Raw genomic sequence first — 22,847 nt, 5'->3', positions numbered from 1 at the left:
AGAAGGATACAAGGCATCCACCTTGTGGCCACTTTATGGCCTACAGAGATCAGACATAATCAGGCCCTCTTATGACACAGTCAGGGAAACTGAGGCCTGTGAGCATTTCTGGGGGTCCCAGACTTGAGCTCAAACCCTGGCTCAGACAGCCACTGGCTATGTGACCTCAAGCATATTCCTCAACCTCTCTATGCCTCCAGTTCTTCTGTGAACAATGGCAATACTCCCCTGCCAGTTGGGGTCCTGGGGGGACTAAATAACAGGACCCCACCCTATTTCATGCCCCCTGCACACCACACTTCTCTTCGAAGTCTTTGGCACATGGAAATCACATGGCTAATAAACGGCAATGATGCATTTAGTGTCTGCTGACATGGAGACTGTAAACATCCCAAGGACAGGGCTTGGCATGTGGTAAGGGCTCATGACATGGTTCCTCTTGTCTCTCAGTGTCCAAGTTCCCATCCACAGAAAGCAATAACCCTTGTCCAGCTTCCTGATTCAACTACCCAGCACTGGGGACCTCTGGGAAACAAATGCACATCTTGATGGGAATATGGGGACAGCAGTGATGAGCTGGAGAAAGGGACTCTAATGTAAAATGCCCGGGGTTTATTTTTTTAATTAAAGAAAAACATTTTAAATATTTAGTTTTTGAGAGAAAGAGAGATAGAGTGTGAGGGAGGGAGGGGCAGAGAGAGAGGGAGACACAGAATCCGAAGCAGGCTCCAGGCTCAGAGCTGTCAGCAGAGAGGCCGATGCGGGGCTGGAACTCAAGAACCATGAGATCATGACCTGAGCTGAAGTTGGACTCTCAATCGACTGAGCCACCCAGGCGCCCCTAAAGTGCCTGAGGTTTAAGTAATGGTCATCGGTCTTCCTAGTGTCAGTGTCTAACTGAATCCTTATTTATCCTTATTTTCCAGGTGAGGAAAGTGAGCTTCAGTAAGATAAATTAATCATCCAAGAGGTGCCACAAGTCTTGGCTTCTAAATCCTGGGGCTGCACCCCCAGCTGGTGTTGCCCCACACATTGCAAAGGAGCCTCCTGGGAATTTTGCACACAACCCGAACCTCCCAACACGCCCACATCGCTGAGAACCATGTTCAGGATTTTTGGAAAAATTCACCCTTTGAGGGTAAATTTCACTCTGGGGAAATTTTAAGAAAATGGGTAAAAAGAGAGGGACATAACAGTGTATCATTATCCTGTTTGGAACCCAAAGCACTGTTTTCGCAGGAAAACCTGAAGGCAATTCAGAGAAGCTCTAGAAATATCTGGAGGAAAGACACGCCTGCTGAGAAAACATGAAACTGCCCTGGGGAATTAATTTCAAACTGGTTAGCAGGACACACCTGTCACAGAAGCCAGGGGAGGAGGGGATCAGCAGGAGGGACAGGTAGCCATGTCAGAGGCTGTCAGGGCGGGAACGGCCTTTGGCTTCCAGGCAGAGCCAGACTGACCCGGACACAAAGGAAGTGGGCACTGAGGGGCGAGACTGCAAGGGCAGGCAGCCCTTCCTGGGAGCTCGATGGGGAAGGAGAAGGAGGGTGTGGTTGTACCTGGGCGGGGGGAGTGTCAAGAAAGGGCTGTTTCTTCTTTCCCTCCTGCTTTCTGCGAGCTAGAAGTGAACTGAGTGTGTTTATGGGCAGCAGTGTTGAGATATGTGGGGCATCCTGATTGCGGAGTTCAGTAGCGGGTGGAAAAAGAATTCACCCAAGGCAGAACACAGGAGATAGAAGGACTAGGGAGCAGTGGGCAGGACAGCAAAGGAGAGACTGTCTGCCACAGGGTCGTGGTGGGGGAGACTATAGTTACAGGGTGGAGTGAGGAGGCATGGGAACAGATGGAATTTCCCCTTTTTTGGTAACTGTGACTGGTTGTAAGTAGCCCATTGGTCAGTGAGGGCTTATGGCCATTTTGAGGCAGGCGGCTTAATGAGCCTGTTTGCATTCAGCCCAGTGGTCACTGTGGGCCCTTTTGCCTTGCTTAAGTTTCCATTGCTCAAGCCTGTTGCCTAAGAGTGGCCTCTACAGGATTCTCTGCAGAGGTGGGGCACAGGGGGTCTATAGGTTGAGCTGCCTGAGGAGACAGGCCAGGAAAGAGCTGTCTACTTTCTCAGGGTTTCTCTTTCTCTCTCTCTTTTAAGTTTATTTATTTATTTATTTTGAGAGAGAGAGAGAGAGAAAGAGAGCATGAGAGGGGGAGAGGCAGAGAGAGAGAATCCCAAGCAGGCTCTGCACTGCCATCACAGAGCCTGACACAGGGATCGAACTCACAGACTGTGACATCATGACCTGAGCTGAAATCACGAGTCTGACACTTAACTGACTGAGCCACCCAGGCGCCCCTCTCAGGGTCTTTTGTAGGCAGGGCAGTGGTGGAAGAGGGACCCGAGGACAGTAGCCAAAGCTCTCAGGCTGGGTTGTGTGTGATGATCCCCGTGTCTGTCTCCAGGGACCCCACCCCAGCCTTTCAGTCTCTGGCCCTAGGACAAAGGAGGGACAATCCATTTCTGTTCTGAGCAGGAGCGCATTTGGAGGTGGGAGAACAGGCGAGGAAGCTGGAAAGCCAGGGTCTGGCCACAGTGTTGGATTTACTAGCAGGATGACAGTATTAGTTTCTGGAGATGGCATTACACAAGGGGGCTTAACACAACCGCAGTGGGTTCTTTCCCAGTTCTGGAAGCTGAAGTCCCAAATGCAGGTGGGAACAGGGGATGTTTCTTTCTGGATTTTTGGAGGGAGAATCCCTGTCCATGCCTCTCTCCTGGCTTCTGGTGGCTGCCAACAACCGTCAGCTTATAGATGTATCTAGCGAATCTTGGCCTTCAATCCATGTGGTGTTCTCCCTGCGTGTCTATCTTCTCTTTTTCTGTCTCGTGTAAGGATGATTGTCATTGACTTTAGAGCACACCCTAATCTGCGAGGATCTCATCTAGAGATCCTTACCTCAATGATGTCTGAAATGACCCTTATACCAAATAATATCACATTACAAGTTTCCAGTTGGACCTATCTTGAGGGGGGGAGCACAATTCACCCATTACAGGGATGATGGAAGAGCCACTTCCTCTTTCAGAGGTATTGTCTGAACATGGGAATACTCTCATAAGGAGAATCAGAGACAATGATGGCCATGAGCTGGCTTTAGGGACCACATGGTCCGGCCAGGACAGGCATGTGGCTTAAGTTCTAAGGACCTTGAGAGCAGCAGTCATACATTACCAAGGCAAAAGGCCACAGTGCGTACCTCCTGGCAGTGCATGCCAGTCTGTCCAGTATCCCAGCCTTGTTTCCCAGTTAGCTTTTACTCCACTGGGGCTTAGGAAATCCTCAGTACCCTGAGGCCTCCCCTCCCCTACCACATTTGGGGTTCAGCCTTGACCTGCCTGTCAGGTGCTACAATTTCTCACCCATCCACTTGGCCCGGGAAGTAGGAAGCACAGGCCTTGACCCTGAGTTGGGACCTCAGAACTCTAGGGGAGGGGTCTCGAGGCTGAGTAGCTGAGGGGATGGGGGGAGCTGCATAGGGGTTTTGGGCCCCTAAAGATCACCATTGTCTGGGGACCCTCACAGTGAAACAAGCAAGCATGTGGGCCTCAGCTTGGGATGACCCTGTATATGCCATGCCTGGGTGGTGGCTATGGTTAGGTCACTCATAGGAGCCACAGGGTGACTGTGAATTAAAAAAGATTTGCATTGACTATAAGCAGAAGAGGAGGCCACAAAATATGTTTGTCTGTGAGGTTCACTGATGTAGCCTAGACAGGGCAGGTGAGTGACACCCCCTTCCCTCTGTGTGGTCATCCTGGCCCCCCACGGAGGAGTATAGGGAGAACTTAGGTTCCCAGCTTGGTTCCACTTCCAGGAGATACAAACAAATACAAACAAAGGTCATTGTATTAACCTTAGTTACCTCTCTAAGGGCTTCTGAATATAGTCACATTGGGGGTTAGGACTTTAACATATGAATTTCCGGGGAACACAGTTCAGTTCACAACAGCCATGGCATAGTGGAGTCTGGAAAACTCTAGGTCAGCCATGAAGAGTGTGGGAAGGGGGTAGGTAATGCCAACCAGGCAGAAGAGGGATTTTTGCTGCACTCCAGCACCCCAGCATGGCATCAGTAGGAGGCAGGTCTGGCAGGAGGTGGCCTGGGTGGGCCGAAACTCAGAGGATGGAGACCGGTCTGCAGGGGTGGTTAGGGCTCCTGCAGTCACTGCTCATTGTCCAGGCGCCCCGAGAGTTGTTTCTTGGTGATCACCAGGTGAAAGGGCCCCAGTTGGGAAGTGCAGCCCAGAAGTGTTTACCTAATGGAGCACACAAACAAGGTCATAGATGCCTTAGCTTGTTCCAAACAACTGCTCGCCACTCCCCAACATTGTAAATACTGTCTCCAAAAAATAGAAAAGACAGCAGCTATTCCCCTCTGTCCATTGTTTTTCTCTCCTTCTGGCCCATTTTCCCCTGCAGCTGGGAGGTGGGGCTCACCTCCCAGAGTTGAGACAGCAAATCCTGAGGGGGGTCCGTCAACACCACTCCTTCATGTAATTTAAATGATAGCTGTATTTAAATGAGCATCTGCAGAATCTGCTTCCCAGTGGATGGGGCTGGAATTTCCCTGCTGGCCGTTGGGGGCCATGCCACGGGTTTGGGAGGTCCATCTGTCCTGGTCACTCAAGCTCTTCCCCCTGGGGAGTTCCTGGGGCCGGGGTGGCCACCATCCTGGCATCTCTGCTTCTGTGGCTACTCAGCCTGCAGCTACTTTGGGACCTGAACTTGCTTAGGTACCCAGACTTGTTTAGGCCCCATTCCTAAGGCCCCTTCTTTGTCCAGCATCCCATTTGAACTTACACACCCTTGGCTGCCAGGCTCAGGTTGCAACGGAGTGACTGAAAAACGTAAGGAAGAGTTTCTGGTTGGGCCCTGCCTAATTCCACCCACAGGAGAATGGAAAAGTAGTTGGTGTGTGGACTGCCCTCAGTGTTCTAGCTGAACTGGCCGGAGAGGCGCCTAGAAGGCCCTTCTCTGGACACATGGCCACGTGATGTCCAGTCAGCTGCCTGACCCAGGGTGCTCAATGCATCTTGTTTGGGAGTGCACAGATGAGCAGCTTAGGTCCCCCAAAGCAGCTGGTTTCCTTTCTGATCTCAACACATCTGAGAGGTGCAACGGGGCCCTGTCTTCCCAGAAACCGTTTACGTGGGTGCCTCTTTGTCATGGCCCTGGTTGGCCTTTCTGGGCTACAAGGATTGGGGTGACAGAGACACAGGGCTACGCCTGGCAGCTGACCCATTGCTCTCCTCCACTCCAGTTACATTGAGTTCCAACACCCCTTCCCTCAGGCCTGACAGTCCCTCCTCATCCTGGCGTGCCCCTCAGCCTGCTGCTGCTTGCTGACCCATGGCAGCTTCTCCAGGAGGCCATTTGGGCCTCTTCAAGAGCTGGGTCTGTCACCCCCTCACTTTTTCTGTTTATCTTTCCAGAGCTATTTGTGATAGTCCACCGTTAGTTCGTGGAAATGTTTCCTTTTAATGCAATTGATGCATTTTTTTGAGGGGCAAGTATAGAAGTTTTGCTGAGATTTTTACACAAAACTTTGTCTCCTTTTATTTGCCCAGGGTGTGTACATGTGGGCTACCTGGAGGCCTCAGCCTGTGTGCCCTCACGAGCCTTGCCACATCTAGGCAAAGGCTGGTGGTCAAGGCCTGGCTCTGCCCTTTCCTGCAGAAAGGGAGCTAGCTTGGGGAGCCAGCAGAACGCAGAGATCCTAGCCTCTGCTCATCTACTGGCTCTGGGACCCTGGGTGGGGAGGACTTGGTGCCCACCCCACCCCCGGCCTTGCGTGCCTCAGTGTCCCCATCTATCAAGCAAAGGGATTGGACTAAGAGGCCTCTGAGGGCCCTTTGAGGTGGAAGATCTCAGATTTGGGACCACTGGCTTGGACTTGGCTGGACATGGAGCCTGCTCTTAGGAACTTGGGTAGTCAGCTCTTGCCCGAAAAATCAACTCCTAGTAGGAGTGATATGGTAGGGCTTTATTTTATTTATTTATTTTTTGAACGTTTATTTATTTTTGAGACAGAGAGCATGAACGGGGGAGGGGCAGAGAGAGAGGGAGACACAGAATTGGAAGCAGGCTCCAGGCTCTGAGCCATCAGCCCAGAGCCCAACGCGGGGCTCGAACTCACGGACCGCGAGATCGTGACCTGAGCTGAAGTCGGACGCTCAACCGACTGCGCCACCCAGGCGCCCCTGGTAGGGCTTTAAAACATTGCAAGGCGCCTGGGTGGCTCAGTCAGGTAAGCATCTGACTCCTGGTTTCGGCTCAGGTCATGGTCTCACAGTTTGTGGGTTCAAGCCCCATGTCAGGCTCTGCACTGACAGTGTGGGGCCTACTTGAGATTCTCTCTCTTCCCTCTCTGTCCCTCCCCTACTTGTGCATATGCTCTCTGTCTCAAAAATAAACTTAAAAAAATAAAACATTTTGTTATTGTTATTGGTTTTCAAACAGGACCATGACTGTAGGGACAGAGAAAACTAACTGTAGCCTTTTAGGGGTCGAATACTCGGACAAGGGCCAGTGGGAGCCTGTTCTTCATCGGTAGATGTCAGAGTAGACAGATGGCATGGTGTAGGTGAAGCTTTTCCAATGCAGGCAAAACCCAATGTCAACTCTTATACCTGCGAGAGGAGGGGACACTGTGGGAGGAGGACTTGTGGGGGGATATTGTGGGAGGGGATGCTGGAGGGGTGCTGTGGGAGGGGGCTCTGATGCCTTTGGAGATTCTGAGGGGGGAGGCTCATCCCAGGGCATCCTGTTGCACTCTCGGTGTGACCTCCTCCGGGTCACCACAGGCCAGTGAAACGGCCGCAGTGATGCCCCATAGGCAGCAGTGTTGGGAGGCCAGCCAGAGGGAGAATCACAGGGCAGGCAGAGGACCACACGCCACACTGCCCCCACCCTCGGGAGCAGACCAGGCAGCCGACGAGGAGACCTTCCTCCCTGGGGGTCTGAGGAAGGCCTTCACTGGCCACTTGCAGTCTCCGAGGTGAGCCTTACCCTTAGGAGGGTCTCGGGGTGAGACGCAGGGGGGTGGCAAATGAGTGTGACCCAGCTTCCCCCAAGTCCTACACCGGTCTCCGCCCTGGGCACAACTTCCCTGTAAACTGGACAGACTTTTCCTGAGGGCAAGGCTGGTGGCAGCTCAGAGAGACCCATGCCTGCAGGCAGCAGGAAGGCCAGACATGGCAGGACCACCAAACCTTGGTGTCAGCGGAAACCACAGAGACCAAGGAACCGGTGCAGGGCCAGGCTGTGGGGGCTGGAGTCCTCCCTGCCTCTGGGCTTGGCATGGCTGGTACCCCCACCGCCCTAAACCAGAGGGCTCCAAGCTCCTGCTCTGCTGCTTCACGTCCCAACACTGCCTGTGGTGCCCGCCTGTGGTACGTAGACACCACTGGGCCTGGCTTCTTCACTGTGGTGTGCGCTGCCCTCCTAGGTGGCCTCCGGGGCACCCGGGCCCTCTACATCGCCTGCTGCTGCTTCCAGCTCTGCTGCCCACCCCCAGCTCCCACCCAGCAGCTCAGGGACCCTCCCAGAGGTTCCGATCGTGTTTTTTTCCTTCTGAATGGAGCAATCACCACTGACACAAGTAGTCTCAGGTAACTTTAATGAAAGTGTCAGCAGTCCCTTCCCCCACGGTGGTATAGGGATGGCTGGGCCCAAAGCAGAAATGCAGCTGCAGAGACAGCCAAGCTCCCTGCGCCAGATTCGGGGGCCAGATCAAGCTCCCTGCTCCAGGCTTCTCGTCTGCTGCAGAGTCCAGCAGCCATGCCTCGTGGAAGGTCATCTCTGGGCTTTAGGACTCTATTTGCCCTATGCTCGCTTTACCAACCCCCAGGCCCGTGTGTGAGACAGGGCGACAGAGGCGGCCAGTGACCACTGCCACTGTGACCCGGCGAAGGAGCGCTTTTAGAGCTACACAAGGAAGAGTGGTCATTCTGTCATCAAACAGCACACATTCTATATAAATAAAAAGTAAGAAGGGGGAGGAGGTAGGGGGGGGGAACGAAAATTGGCACAGACACTGATATATTGCTTTCCAGTTTCAATGCGACAGATGCAAATCATGACACCAGGGGAACAGAAACGAGTGCTGGGTGTAGCTTTTCTAAGCAGAGTGTGTTCCCCTTGCAGGGCTGGAGGGATGCTAAGATGGATGGGGCTGGGAAGCCAGGCCAGAGGCGGCCCAGAGCTGGAGGCCTAAGAAACCCAGTGAGTCCAGAAATGTGCAGAGGGCAGAGGACCCTGCTCCCTGCCTCTACCCCCCAGGAGAGCCACACTCCTTTAAAATGGTGGGTCTGCTCTCCTCGCAAGGAAAAAGTACAAAGAAATAAATATGGTATGTGGACATAAAACCTTTAAGAGACTTTGTTTTCTGCTGCCCTTCCCCACCCCCACCCTGCTTCAGCAGGTCCACAAGCAGAGGGGAGGCTGGAGAGCACATGTCCCCCCATGTGCTGCGAGTTTGGGCAAGAGCTGCCTATTGACGTGTCAGGCGAGCCCTCCCACCCCCACCCCTGCCACCCAGGACATGGGAGGGATCATGGGACATTGCCACCGTTACTGGTGTAATCATGTGACAAGCAAACACCTTTTCCTGAGTCACACTATTGCTTTCCTCCTCTGGTTCACTACATTCTCTTTTCTTGCAAGACCAGCATGGAAACTTGGCTTCTCAAGGTTTTTCTCCTTGCCCTAACCCCTCTCTTAAAAAAAAAAAAAAAAAAAAAAAAAAAAAGGATGCAATTGTTTATAGATCTATTTCTTCAAAAGACTTAGCGGCCTCCCTCGTTCTCTTTTCTACAAGCTGGATGGTCAGGAGGGTTACCAGGAATGTCCTGGCTTCTGTACCGGTATCTGGAGAGCAGGGAGGGGAGGTAGCTGCCAGTCCCTGTCCTTCTACCTGCTCCAGGACAGGAGCGCCCCACCCTGAGCCTGGCCAGTGGAACAGCCCCCTGCTCCTAACCACCCCCTCCCCCCACATTCCTGACGCTCAGGAGACTTCAGAACCGGCCCCTGACAAAAACAGAGTTGGCGTGTAGAGGAAGACAAAATGCCGCTGGGACACGAATTGTCCATGGAGTACATTCTAATATCGTATTAGTTATCTGAATCTGTTAGGAAAAAAATTAGAAACTATGTAGAAAACTTAAAAATATTCAAGTATCAAAAGGCTATTCGGATCAAAGTTTAAAACGAGCTGTCAGCAAGCTGTTGCTGCCGAGAGGAAACTTTTACAAAAGTTTACTGAGTTTGTTCAGCAGAGAGCAAGAGAATGAAGTGACTGATGTCGGTGGATGATCAGGGGGAGGGAGGGTGTGGGCAGAGGGGGCGACAGGCTGGAGGAAGCCAGAAAGACTGAGGCCTTTTTAAGCCAAAGAGGAGAGCTTGTGCCCAACAGGCAGTGGACAGGGTCACTATCCCTGGAGAAGAAGCCATAAAGTGCGCAGCCTGGGCCTCCCTCCCCCTGGTGTCAGTCCTGGACAGACAGACAGGCGTTACAAGGCTCCACGGGGAGCTGCCTTCTGAGGGGCACGTGAACAGCAAAAACAACGCAACAGGACAGAATAGGAAGACCCATTTCTGGACAGAGTTCCTTCTAGAAAGAAGGAGAAGGAAGGAGGCGAAAGGGGTCAAACGCTACACAGTGTTGACTTAGCTTTTCAAACTCTGTTACACAAACAGAGTTAAATTTCTAAGTCAGGGAAACTGAAAAGCCCCCACCCACACAGGGACAGGGCTGTGGCCCCCACGGTATGAAGCAGCATTGGTGTTTATTCAAGACACGATAGTGAGGGAATCTGGTCACGTTCCCTTCTCCCTGGAGAGGGTGCATCTTGACAAGCGTTCCAGTAGAAATCTCTTAAACTCTGGTAAGTTCGTAGAAACCACTCCCTTCACCTGGTCCCACGGCCAGGCCTGCTGCGCGCTGAGGCATGCTGGCTTGGGGTACCCTCTGGTGGCAGCATGGAAAACCACAGTCTGAGGCTCCTTGCAAGCTCACAGGCCCAGGGGCCGGGGGGCGGGGTCCAGAACTGCCCAGGCCACTTAGCCTTTTGCCTTGGGTAGTTGTCTCTAGGCAGTCCCTAGACAAGGGTAGTCCAGCCCTTGGGGGCGGGGTGGCCTAATTACTCCTCAAGAAGATTCGGTTCCCACTCTGTGGATAGCCCGTTTTTCCAGGAGGTTTCCAGGCCGTTCTGCTGGCCTCTCAGAGATGGAATTGACCCTTTAGACTTCAGTGGAGAATAGGATGCTCTGTCTCTTGCTGTCTGGGGCAGGGATGGCCTCCAGCTGCAGGAAGTACAGCAGCACCTGGACCTGCCGGGGCAGAGCAGGGAGGAGGAAAGAGGAAAGTGGCTCAGAGGGGTGCTCACAGCTGCAGAGTGTGCTGGCGACACGAGCCCCTCCCGCCAAGAGATCTGAAGGCCCCTGAAAATATCAGACAGGCCTTGAGAAGCCCCAGTAAGAAACAGAAAGAAGGACAGTGGCCTGGGTCCTCCCTTCCCCTCCCAGCCACACGGCCTCAGGCAAGTGCCTCTCTCAGCACCTTGGACCCCTCCCCCTGTACACCTATGATGGGAATAACCCATAGGACCCTGGGTGGGCCAGGCAGAAGCCACCTCTGAGATCAGGTGGCATGAGCTGGAGCCTGTTTCTGCTCATACCTGGGACATGACTTCCAGGGACCAGCTGTCGGTCATGGATATGGGCTGGCTGGGGTTGGCAGGGAGCTTGCTCTCCTTCTCTGATGGCCGGAGCAGCGTGGGGCCGAAGACTGTGGCAAGGTTGTGCAGGGACATCTTGTTCACCGTCTCCTTCTCTGCCACCCTGCAGAGGGCCAAAGCAGAGGGTGCTGTTGAGACACGGCCTTCAGGATGGAGGTGAGGTGGAGGGGCCAGACCACTCTGGAGGGTGGCTCAGGGAATGTGAGAGTGGGAGCCACCCCTTTCTGCCTTGGGTTGGCTCCACAACACAGACACCCCACCCCTGGATGTGCTGGAAGCAGACTGCACCCCGGTTCTTCTGGGTTGGAGGGGCCTAGGACAAAGAGCACCTGGGGCTGGCAGGTGGCTGGGCCAGCTGTGGGCCATGACCTGGAGCGGGGAGGAAGCCCAGGCACGCCACGGGCCATGGCTGAAGCGCTTCACTCTTCCCTTAAGGCCGTGGAGCAATACCCAGAACGGATGAGTAACCACAGACAGGGGTGGGGGGAGAGGGCCCTAGGAGCCATGGAGTGTGACTAGGGCCTAGGAGCCAGTGGGCCACAAGAGAACGTGCCTTGCTGCCTGGGGGCCCCTGAGGAAGAGCTGGGGTTACCTTTTCAGGTGGTCCAGAAGGAAGAGGAAGGTCAGCAGGTTGGCCTCTGGGAGCGACAGCAGCAAATTAAGCATGCAGCTCTCCTTTGCAACGGGGTCTGAAAGAGCTGCAGGGGGTTGGGAGGGGTGTTATTCTCAGGGTCATGACCAAGTTGGAGGCCCCTCCTGGGGCTCTCAGGGCAGTCCAGGCCCATCATTGTCCTGGCCCACATAGCACTGGCCCCCAGTGAGGATCCAGTGCCAGGAGGTGGCAGGCATCACCGCCCTCCCAGCCGACCTGGCCATTCCCACCTTCTGCTCAGAAGAGCCCAAGGCATGAGGAGCTGAGCATGGACTGAAGCATGAAGAGTGAGGGCAGGAAGGTTTCAAGGCCCTGGAAGTTCCCTCATCACCCTGCATACCCTGGGGGTCCTCTGCTGAATGAATGGCCCTGGAGGCTGGGTGTGGAAGCTGCAGTTGCCTTGTCCCCCCACACCCCCACTTCGGACACCACCCTCCAGGAGGACCTAGGGTCAGGTTGGGCTTGAAGCCCTATGTGACGGGACCAGGAGCTGGGGTTAGAGGAGCAGAGGGGCACTGCAGTGAGGAGGAAGGAGCCTCCAGGACCCCATACTCCGGTGTGCTGCAGTGGTACCAGCCCTTTCACCCTTTTGGGCTCCTTGGAGGAATGGGGACAGCAGGAGGCCCTTTGAGGATAGGCAAAGGCCTTCTAGGACCAACTAGGTTCTTGGTCCACTGCCACTGTGAAGTTTGGGCTCAAAGGTGGACCATGGTGGAGGGGGTGCAGCTCACCCTCACCTTGCTGTTGACATCTCTCCCACCTCAGAGCACCACTGGACAGGAGGGGCTGGGAAGACCTCCCATGCTCACCGATGCCTTCGGCGAAGTTGGGGTAGAACTCGTCGGTGAAGAGGGGCTCCGGCAACTCACGGAAATACAGCTTCAGCGTTCCGGCAATGGCGTTCACGTCCATCTCACTCATCATCACGGACACATCCTTGTTATCTGGAAGGAGCGTGGAGATGAAGCACGACCTACCTACTCACGGAGACCAAGTAGGGTTCTGCTCTCCCTGCCTCAGGCAAGTCAGCCCATAGCAGGCAGATGGTTTTTGGGGTTCCTCCTTTGAGCAGGTTGTGTCTTCTTCCAAGCATGCCAGCAGTTCTGGCAGAGGAGGCGTCCTCCCGACCCCTCCCTTGCTGGGCAAGGGGAGGCCTGGCAGCAGAGCCACCACGAGAGGCTGTCAAAGCCAGTGGAGGTATCATAGACACGGTGCCCGGGCAGGAGTTGGGTGGCTACGCTCTGCAGCAACTACCTGACGGCAGGCATCTTCTGATACCGGGATTATTTGTGCCACTCTACAGTTTAAACCAGTGCCTTCCCTCTGGCCTCAGGTGGCCAATGGCCCTCTGTGTCACAAACCAGGGAGGGAAGAGTATCCAGGCACGATGTCCTGGCTCTGCCACCTTCTACTCTGAGGAGCCTCTGGGGTCTCAGTGGCCTCATCTGGGGATTGAGGTAGTTCCACCAACTTAGAAGTCAGACCACACTGACTCCAAAGCTTTGGTCGGCACCTCTTTCCTACCCTGTGAAGCAGGCCAAGCCCCAGTGGGAGGTGGGGCGGCCCCACATAAGCCCCTGGGCCAACTCCACGAGAGCCATGCACATGTGGCTCAGACAGGAGAACGGGCTTCTGCGGAACCTCCTCTCACCCCTCCCTCTTCTTTTCACTGGAAAAATCAGACAAGAAGTGAAGAAAATGTACGGAGCCTAATATACTCAGCAGGAGCCTTGACCATGGAGGGTGCAAGGTCACCACACCACACCCCATCCTGCACCGCGTGGGGCCGACACTCACTGACGTCAAAGGCCGCCTTCAGCGCCTGGATGTCTGTGGCCACTCCAGACACACGGTAGATGCCTACTTCCTCCATGCCCCGCCGCTCGATCTCCTCCACGCACTGGCGCACGATGTAGGGCACCTTGGACCTCTCTCTCCTGCAGGGTGAGGGGAAGCACCTTCAGTGCCTGGCAGCCCCTGGCTCAGGCCACGGGGCTGGACCCATCAACTGTCTGCACACCTGGATGCCTAGAGATGGGGGTGATGAAGACCCCCGGGTGTGGGCGTACACAGACCCTCCTGCTGCATGCCTTCCCTTTGCTCTCAGAGTTCATGATTACCATTGTTTAGATCTTATTAGGGTCTTTCTAAGGTAGTCAGATGACCTGTGAGTTATATGTGATCTTTAGGGAAGGTCAGGAGGCTTTCCTAGGTGTTATCAGCCATAGAAAGTCAGTTAAAACATTCCAGGCATTGGGTTAATAGGTGGCTGCGGAGTCCTGGACCCAGGCTTGGCTCTGCCAAGACTGCTATGTGAGAGGTGAACCCTGACCCCTCCAGGCCTGAGCAAGAGGTGAGCCCTGTACATAGCAGCACTCCAACACCTGCTGGATTGCTGGATGAACAACCCCACAGGGCTGCCTAACCTCAGCACTCAGAATCCTGTGGTTCTAAACACTTTTTGCTCACATCTTAACAACACCCAATTCCCAGAGTAGGAGTACCCTAAAAATAGGAGATGTGCTGTTTGGAGGGTCAGCTTTAGACTAGTTTAGCAACTGGATTCGGGAGCTCAGCAAAGTTCCTTCCCAAGCCACCCCCATTAGCGGTGCTTATTTGGGGTAACTGCTGACACAGTCCTCTCTGCTCAAGCCCAGGTCCACCCAGAGAGCTGTAGGGAAGGCTGGGGTGCAGCTGGGGGCAGGGAGTGGTGTTTGGATACAATTAGGTGTCCGGGGGACATGTGACGCAGGCTCTGGCCTTTGAGGTCAGGGGCCCGGCTGGATTCCAAACAGGGGAAGTGAATGGATTCTGGGAGGAAGAGGCCTGTGTCCCTGAGAACTGCTCTCAAACCAGCATACAAACTTCTCCTCACAAGTGACCTGTGCCCCAGGGGCTGGGGTTGCCACAGGAACCCTGACTGTGACAAATTCAGAGCCAGGGAAGAAGACCCTGACTCTGTGCTGCTCCAGTGGTAGTGTGGGAGCCAGCCCACTGGCCTGAATGAGGGGGCGAGGACATTCCTGAACTGATGAGGACAAGTTTCTAGGTAAACACAGGAGGCAGCTAAGCACACTGAGTGCTCCATTGGCCTGAGAGGCATCCTGTGCTCAGAGGACCACGCAGGGAGTGGAGACCCTTGCCTGCTCTTTCCTTCAGAAACACCTGCTCGGCGGGGGTGGGACGGGGTGCCCTCTGTGCCTGAGGATGAGAGATGCATGAGCCCTCACCCCTCTCCACTCACTTGGTGACCACGGCAATCTTGACTCCGAAGACACCTGTCTGTTTTCGGGAAGGCATTCTCTTCAAGCTGAACTCCCTGCTGGTGAACTTGATGGAGAGTTTCACTTCAATCTGCAGGGGGAGGCAGGGAGCACAGCCCTCTAACCCTTCTGAGACTCACAGTCTGAGTTCCCAGAGGCCCTGGGGGCTTGGCAAATCATCCCCCTCCCCAGGTAAGCGGGCTAAGATCCCAGCACAGGGCAGCCCCCTGGCCCAACTCAGCAAGGGCCAGGAACAGTCAGGGTGATTTAAAGATTGGCTCTTGCAGGACACTGCTCCCCACCCTAATCCCCACTGCTTCTCTTTCTTTCTTAATAGTTAACAAGAGGAAAAGCATAGAAAGTAACATAACAAAAAGCCATGAATTATCTATCAAATGTAATATTTTGTTATATATGCCCAGACCTCTCCTGGTAGGTAATTGTTTTGTTTCTTTTTTCTTTCTTTTTTAAAGATTTAAATCCTTCTGGGGCACTGAAAACTAATCAGGGATCTCCATTTCTACAGGCAGACCCCAGGGTTGAGGCCCTGCCTAACTTGGTGGTACCACTGGATCACTGTTTGGGGAGGGAGGCTCAGTGCCTGGCTGGTGACTATGACACCAGCCACCAAATGTTCATAGTGACTCTGCTTTGCAGCACCGCTGCCTCCTGCAGCCATGCCCCACCTCACACACTAGCTCAGGCTTAGCCTCCTTCGGACTGTTTTGGAAGGAATGGGGGCCACCCTAATCTTCTGGGAAAAGTAGGTGCCAACATACCCCGTTCATGGCGATGACAGTCCGCTGCCAGTCTCTGTCCTGCAGGGCCTGGGGGTCCAGCTGAAAGCAAGCAGTCATGATTAATAGGTGCCCTGGGGGCTGTGCAGAGATCCTGCCAGGCAGCAAGCAGCCCAAGCCTGTGATGTCTCCACACTTAAGTCAGAATTGGAGCCGGACCTCTGCTGGCACCTGAGAGGGGTCCAGAAAGGGGACCTGCTAGAAAACCCCTGGAAACTGAGAGCTCTCCTATGCTTCATGTGTCCCAGACTCACCCCTGGTGTGAGTTGGTGACAGCTCTGGGCCCTGCACCCTGCTCCTCCCTCCGTGCCTTCTGGATGGGAGCTCAAGTCCATGGCAGCAGCTGTCCTGCTCCCCCTCACCAGCCATCACAGGTGCTACACACAGCTCAGTGGAGGCCGAGCTGTCAGCTTAAATATTTTGGGAAACCCCGTTTCAATAGTAATTTTCAGAAGGTGTGCCAACCAAGAGTTTGAAACTGTTTTTTCCCTGTGTGTGCCTGGTGGTTTAATTGTAGGAGCCCATGCAGGAGGGGGTCTCCAGTCCAGGCCAGTCCTATGGCTCAGAGTCAGGCCCAGAAGGATTCAGAGCCCAGCTCCAAACCACACAGCTAGTGACAGGGCTGGAGGAAGGCCCTCTGCAGCCCTCTGACTTCTACCCCACAGAGTACTGTCTGAGTGCTGGCCCACGGGACCATGCTGCCCCATCTCACCTGACAGCTTGTGCTGCTGTAACATACCCAACTTTGTGCTCAGGCCAAGCTCTCCCCATCTATGAGGTCTCCATCCTCCCTGTTTTGGGGAGCACACATTCACACCAGTGGGCTGGACAAATGAGCACCTGGGAAGAGCTTGTTTGAAAAAACAGCTCCCTGAGTTCTACTCACAGAGTTGCACTCACAGCTCAGGGTGGGATCTGGGGTTCACTTAACTAGAAACCTCCCTAAGTGATTCTGGTATAAAGCCAAGTTAAGGAGCCACTGTCTGACACCATGTAACCTGGTATTCCTCATACAGGGCCTTGTGATGCATGGCTGAAACTAGGCAAACCACTTGAGAGCAGGGTCCGTGTCTCGTGATTTCTGCACACACAAACTTGTGTGTACACACACACACGACGGTACTGAGCATAGTGCCAGGTCCAGTGGGGTGCTCAGGACAGGCATCCCATGTTTATCCACTGCAAGGGACCCAAGAGATGACAGCCACGTGGACCTTGTGCAGGTGAGAAAACAAGGTCCAGTGGCTGCTACCTCTCAGCTGTGTGCAACCAGAGCCTCTATCCCTGCACTGCTTGGCATGGAGGCTCGTCACAGGCACTCCTGGGGTGTGGGCTCCCCTTACCTCCCCTTCACCATCCTACTGGTTAACATCTCCAAAGATTTGAAATGTACAGACACAATGACAAAGAAAAACAAAGGGTGGCAGAGTGTTTCCCTCCTGGGGCTGTGTGGTTACAGGTTCTTGCTCCATATCTGTCCCTGGAAGTTCTTGGGGGTGGGCATACTGTTGGGCCATGGGGACCCCACCCTGAGGGGCAAGGCCTGTCAGCAGGGACCAGTCAGTCACAAACCACTCAGAAAAGGAAACCTCCCAACTAGTGTTCCCCCGCTAGAGTGAATCCTAGGCATCCAGCTCAGGGAACAGCCTCCTCCGGGGGGAGGCAGGAGGGGGATGACGCTAGGGCCCTAACTCGCTCTCAACCAGACAAGGTATGGTGGGAAAAGGTAAGGGGGGGGGCGCATACTGCCAGACTATCACACTCAACTCCTGTGCCCTGGCTTCTCAGGAAGGAAGGGGATAGACATCATACCTCCGGCTCCTAAGGAAAGGGAGAGCTCAACACCGCCACCAGGAGTTTTCTTTAAAGGAGACACAGAAGCAGCTTCAGCAGGAAATCCCCTTCCCTTTCCCTCCCAGGAACAGTAATCACTGGATCCCTTTCCTCAATGTAGCCAACAGGCAGAGGGACCCCTGGTCCTACACGGCCCACCCAGGAGACCATGGCACCCCCATCTGCCCACCTTGCCCTTGCAGATGAGGTTTCGGATGTGGGTCCACATGGCCGTGCCCCGAGCACACAGGTGCTTTTCGGCAGAGGCCAGTCGGCTCCGGCTGGCCCGGCTAGGGTGGAAGTACCGTAGGAGGCCCTGCATGGCGGCGGGGGCAGATGGCGTCTCTCGCATCCCTGGCCCTGCTGTTCTGAGAGGCCGATGTGGCTAACAGGAGCACGTCCAGACAGAAGCGCAGATGGACAGTAGTGTGACAAACTCCCGGCCTCTACTGCCTTTTGACCACGCTTCTCGGGAAGCCCCACCCCTGCAGCCTGGCTCACCAAGGTCAAAGTTTCCGATCACCCCTGGATTCTCCTTTTTTGTGTGTGTTTGGAAAATAAACCCCCGTCCCCCCACCAACAGCCTATTGGTTACGGGAACTCCAGCGTGTCAGTTTTCTTTAAAGCCCAGAAAAGCCAAACTTCCTTCTCAAGTGGCTGGTTTCCTGTGGGCGCATTTGGAGACATTGAGTAACACACGTCTGCCTGGCCAGTCTGTCTCATGGCTGTACATGTTCTAGAGACCCCCTCCCCAGAGCCAGTACCACACCAGCTAGTGACACCAATAACAGCTTGCACAGTCTCGACTGGACTCAAGCAGAGAACACCCTGTGGCCCCCCTCCCAGAGCATGGCCAGCCCAGTGGAGGGGGGGGGTTCAGTGTCATCATCCACCACCAGCACCAATGTCCAGCCCCACTGCTACCTGGCCCCAGAGGCTGTGGCACGAGCTGGCCTCCAGAGTGCAGATCTGGGCCATGGCGCTGCCAGGCGGCTCCTCACCCAGCCCCCAGGACTCGCGGCAGCTCCAGTGGGAAAGACCGACCCCATGCTGGCTCAGCTCCAAAGAACAGACTGTGCCGAGAAGAGCGGAAGGAGCATGAAGAATAACATGATGATGAAGCCCAAGGCTCAGTGCAGTCCAGTCCCAAACGAAATTCAAGGCTGGCACGCGCTCTCATGTGGCTATTTAAAGGACCAGAGAAGTAAACAAGCTGGGGACTGGGATTTGGAAAAATAGATGACAGAGTGGAGAGAACCAGGAAATGGTGCTTCTGATGCCTGTGGGCGCCCCTTGGGGTCTCAAGGTCTCAGTGAGGAATGTGCCTGCTGCAGGGGGGCTGGAGGACTGGACAGGGACTGGGTGGGTGGGGGGTGTCTGCTCACACTCAGTGTTCTCAGAAGGAAGGGATGGTTTCCTGCTTGTCTCCTCGGGGTTGGGTGAGGCAGGGGCCTCGAAGGAACAACAGTGGGTAAGTGGGGCTGGTAGATGGTTGCCCCCCTGTGCCCAGGTGGCTTTGCTGAGGACCAGGCATTATTACCCTGAGCCTGAGAGGCAGGACTAAACAGTCCGCAGGAGGCAATGCCCATTCCCTCCTCATTAGCCTCCGTGTAGACTGTAGTTCCCCCTGTGCCCACTGTCACTGCCCAGGATGGTCCAGCAGGGTTTCCCCAGAGATCCTTACTGAGCTCCATGTCTGCACTAGAAGCTACTCCCTGGAATGGGACTTCTCAGAGCTGCCCGGAGAAATCTCTCCGGGAGGGAAATTTGGTCTCCCGGTTCTGCTTTTGTTGTCACAATCTGTTCTCCTGAGCTCTAGCATCCACATCTTTAATTCTTTGCTACCCTTCTCTGATCCCCACCAGGCTCCAGCATCACTTAAAAGGATAAAGGAACACTGCCCAGGACATCTATGATCTAAAAGACAGATGGTAACAAGTGTTGGTTAGGCTGTGGAGAAACAGGAGCCCTCAGACTCTGCCGTTAGGGATATAAAATACTGCAGCCACTCTGGAAAAGTAGGGCAGCTCCTCACAAAGCTAAACTTGGCTGCTCGACACAGCATTTCCACCCCCAGATCTCCACACGGGAAGAATGAAAACATCCATTCACACAAAGACTTGTGTGCCCACGTTCACAGAAGCGTTAACGGTAATAGCCCCGAGCTGGAAACAACCCAGTGTCCATCAACTGGTGAATGGATAAATAAAACGTGGTAAATGAATGTACAGAATGGAATATGATTCAGCCATAATGAGGAATGAAGGGCTGATACTTGCTATGATGTGCGGGATGCTCAAAAACTTGCTAAGGGGAAGAAGCCTGTTGCAAAAGACTACATAAATATACAATAATTCCATTTACATGAAACATGCAGGAAGGGCAAATCTATACACAAAAAGCAGATCGGCCTGGGTCTGGGGGTAAGAATGGTGAGTGATTATAAATGGGAATAAGGAAATCATTTTGGGGGATGGAAATACAGTAAAACCTTGGATTGCAAATAGCTTGTTCTGCGAGTGTTCCACAAGACAAGCAAATATTTCTAATAAATTTTAACTTGATAAACAAGTGATGTCTTGCAACACGAGTAGTACGTGATGCCAAATGTCACATGATCACAACTGAGTCAACAGTTCTTGAAATTTGCTTTGATATACAAGTGATTTAGGTTACAAGCATGTTTCTGGAACAAATTATGCTTGCAAACCAAGGTTTTACTGTATTCTAAATCTGGATTGTTGGTGATTGTTCTACAACTCTGTAAATTTACCAAAAATGATTGAATTGCATACTTATAATGGATGCATTCTATGGTATGCCAGCTAAAGAAAAAAAGATAGGGTCCCAAACTGGACCTCAGTTGAGCAAGGAGGGTCCAGGTCACGTGGCCACACTTTCTCCACGGTGGTAGTGGTATGCTTCTTCAGGACAAATCTTGGGGAAATCTGTACAAGAAGGATTTGCTCACATGTTTTTACATGTTCGTAACTTCTACAGCCAAAAATCTTCCTCAGATGTTTGTTAAAAACAATCATCACCCATTTTATGTTACTGATGCAAAAAACCCTTTGGACCTGCTCCCTCCAAGATGGTTTAAGAGGGGACATTGGTTTCTCCTCTTGCTCACCCCCAACGCAGGCTGCACCTCATTCATCTCTGAGCACCGCACCCCCAACCACGCAGGAAGGCATCCCTCCCCCCAATAATAGGAGGCCCTGGCACAGTGAATGGCTGTGTGGGTGGACAGTGCATGGCCCTGAGATAATCCCCTGTAATGAAAGGCTGGATCTCTCGGTACCCTTGTAGTAGTACCTGCTGTACCCAACTACCGAACTGAAAACCACATCTCCCCCAAACCCCATCTCCTTCCCACCTGACCACAGCTCTTACTCTTATTTCGGTTGACGTCTGCCTCTCCTACCAGCCCCGACGACAGGGCTTTTGTCTATTTCATTCGCTGTGGTATCTCAGGGCCAAGACATGTGTTTATAAGACATACAGTATAAACATATTTAATATACACGTGTTGCAGTACATATTGGCACAGACTGAGCATTTGGTCACTGGGAACTGCTGAGAGCCAGACGTTTGCCCTCTTACAGGTGAGGGTGCCGAGGCTCCAAAGGGTGGCTGTAAGAGACTTCTGAAAGTGGCTTTTCCACCATGCTGCACCGAGCAGGGGCTGACTGTCATTCTGCTGAGGGATTTCATGAAAGGGCAAGTGGCTGGGTCTGGGCTCCCATGTCCATTCCTGTACACTGTGGACATGTTAACTGTTTTTTCTTTTTTTTTTTTTTTTAATTTTTATTAGTATTATTTTTTAATGTTTTTATTTATTTTTGAAAGAGAGACAGAGTGTGAGTGCGGGAAGGGCAGAGAGAGAGGGAGACACAGAATCCGAAGCAGGCTCCAGTCTCTGAGCTGTCAACGCAGAGCCCAACCTGAGGATCGAACCCACAAACTGTGAGATCATGACCTGAGCTGAAGTCGGACGCTCAACTGACTGAGCCACCCAAGCACCCCATGACATGCTAACTCTTTAAAAAATGGTGGTAAAATATATATAACATAAAATTAACCATTTTTAAGTGCACAGTTCAATGGCATTAAGTACATCCATAATGTTGTGCAATCACCACCACTACCTATCTCCAAAACGTTTTCATCATCCCAAACATCATATCTGTGAAACAGTAGCTCTCCATTTCCACCCTCCTCCGGCCCCTGGTAACTTTTATTCCACTCTTAGTCTTGAGGAATTAGCCAGTCTTAGATACTTCATGTAAGTGTCATCATATATTACTTATCCCTTTGTGTCTGGCTTCTTTCACTTATGTCTTCAAGTTTCATTCATGTAGTGTGTATCAGAATGTCCCTCCTTTGTTCTGGCTGCATAGTATTTCATACGGATATATCACACTTGGCTTATGAACTCACCAGCTGATGAGCACTTAGCTTCTTTCCAGTTTCGGGTTGGCATACTCAGTGCTGTGGCTGCACACGTGCGTGTCCAAGTGTTGGTGGCATCTCCACATTCATACAGCTGTTGCTGGGCACTTCAGTGGGCTCTTGGGGCACAAGTGCCACAGAACTGGTGGTCGAATGAGGATACTGCCCGTGAGTGGGCAGACCTTACAGTGAGGTCTTGGTGAGGGCTGGAGTGTGGGTGCCAGGGCACCCCCTGGAAAGGGGCACCGTTGGACCTGTCGGTCTGTATTCAACCAGGTTTCTACGCGTGAGGCAAACAACCCAGGCTGGCAGAGAAGTTTGGGAAACCACATACAGACAGCCCTAAGTACCAGTTTCGAATAAAGTAAGGGTCAGACCAGAGATCTGAGGCCCCAGTCTCAACCAAGACTCACAAAAAAATGTTTAAAAAAAAAAAAAAATCAACTTTGACGTCCCCATTGGAACGTGAGTCGTGAGCCCAGCTAGACACATAAAATATCAGGAGAAATGGCAGATGACAATATTCTAGGATTTGATATAAAGTTAATCACTAAGAAGGAATAGGGTAGAGGGTTCAAACAACACAGAAAATTTGAAAATGGAGAAGAGAAGGGTGCCTGGGTGGCTCAGTCAGTTAAGCAGCTGACTTTGGCTCAGCCCTCCGTTCTCCTCTCATGGAGACTGCATCATTTAGGAGGGGAAGCAGGGATCTGCCAAGTCATCTGAAGAGCAAGAGCTGGAACCTCAGACTCAGGCCAGTGGTTCCTAAACCCTCAGCTCACCACCATCATGTAAGGCAGTAAAACCAGACCGATCTAGGACCCCAGCTCTGGGAAATCAGGCCCTAGCTCCCCAGATGACTCTGACACCATGTGCCCAGACAGGCATGTGAGCAGCTTTGCTGGAAACTTGATTTCTGTCCCTGGCCCCTTGGAGGGACCTGCCTGGCCTCTGCCCTTCTGGCCAGCTGTGGGCTTCTCCTGGGCCCCCTCAGATACTCCCAGGGTGCTGCACCTTCTCCACCTCACAGGAAGGGCTTTCCACTAAACTTACGAGTC

At 53.2% G+C, this 22,847-nt stretch overlaps 1 protein-coding gene across 1 annotated transcript in view; it reads right to left on the bottom strand.

Annotated features, from left to right (window-relative positions):
• Positions 1–7,657: 7,657 nt before the first annotated feature.
• BCR (BCR activator of RhoGEF and GTPase) overlaps positions 7,658–22,847 on the bottom strand; it is a 128,221-nt gene continuing 113,031 nt past the window's right edge. The window contains exons 17-23 of the mRNA XM_049619112.1: positions 15,487–15,546; positions 14,689–14,798; positions 13,242–13,381; positions 12,254–12,388; positions 11,385–11,490; positions 10,733–10,895; positions 7,658–10,385 (exon numbers count right to left, since the gene is read on the bottom strand). Of these exons, the coding sequence (XP_049475069.1) occupies positions 10,296–10,385; positions 10,733–10,895; positions 11,385–11,490; positions 12,254–12,388; positions 13,242–13,381; positions 14,689–14,798; positions 15,487–15,546 (804 nt within the window). The 3' untranslated portion in view covers positions 7,658–10,295. The remainder of the gene's footprint in view (positions 10,386–10,732; positions 10,896–11,384; positions 11,491–12,253; positions 12,389–13,241; positions 13,382–14,688; positions 14,799–15,486; positions 15,547–22,847) is intronic.

This window comes from Panthera uncia (genome assembly GCF_023721935.1).
Source record: "Panthera uncia isolate 11264 chromosome D3 unlocalized genomic scaffold, Puncia_PCG_1.0 HiC_scaffold_8, whole genome shotgun sequence".
NCBI classification, from domain to species: Eukaryota; Metazoa; Chordata; class Mammalia; order Carnivora; family Felidae; genus Panthera; species Panthera uncia.
This window is presented reverse-complemented; position numbering and strand designations above follow the sequence as displayed.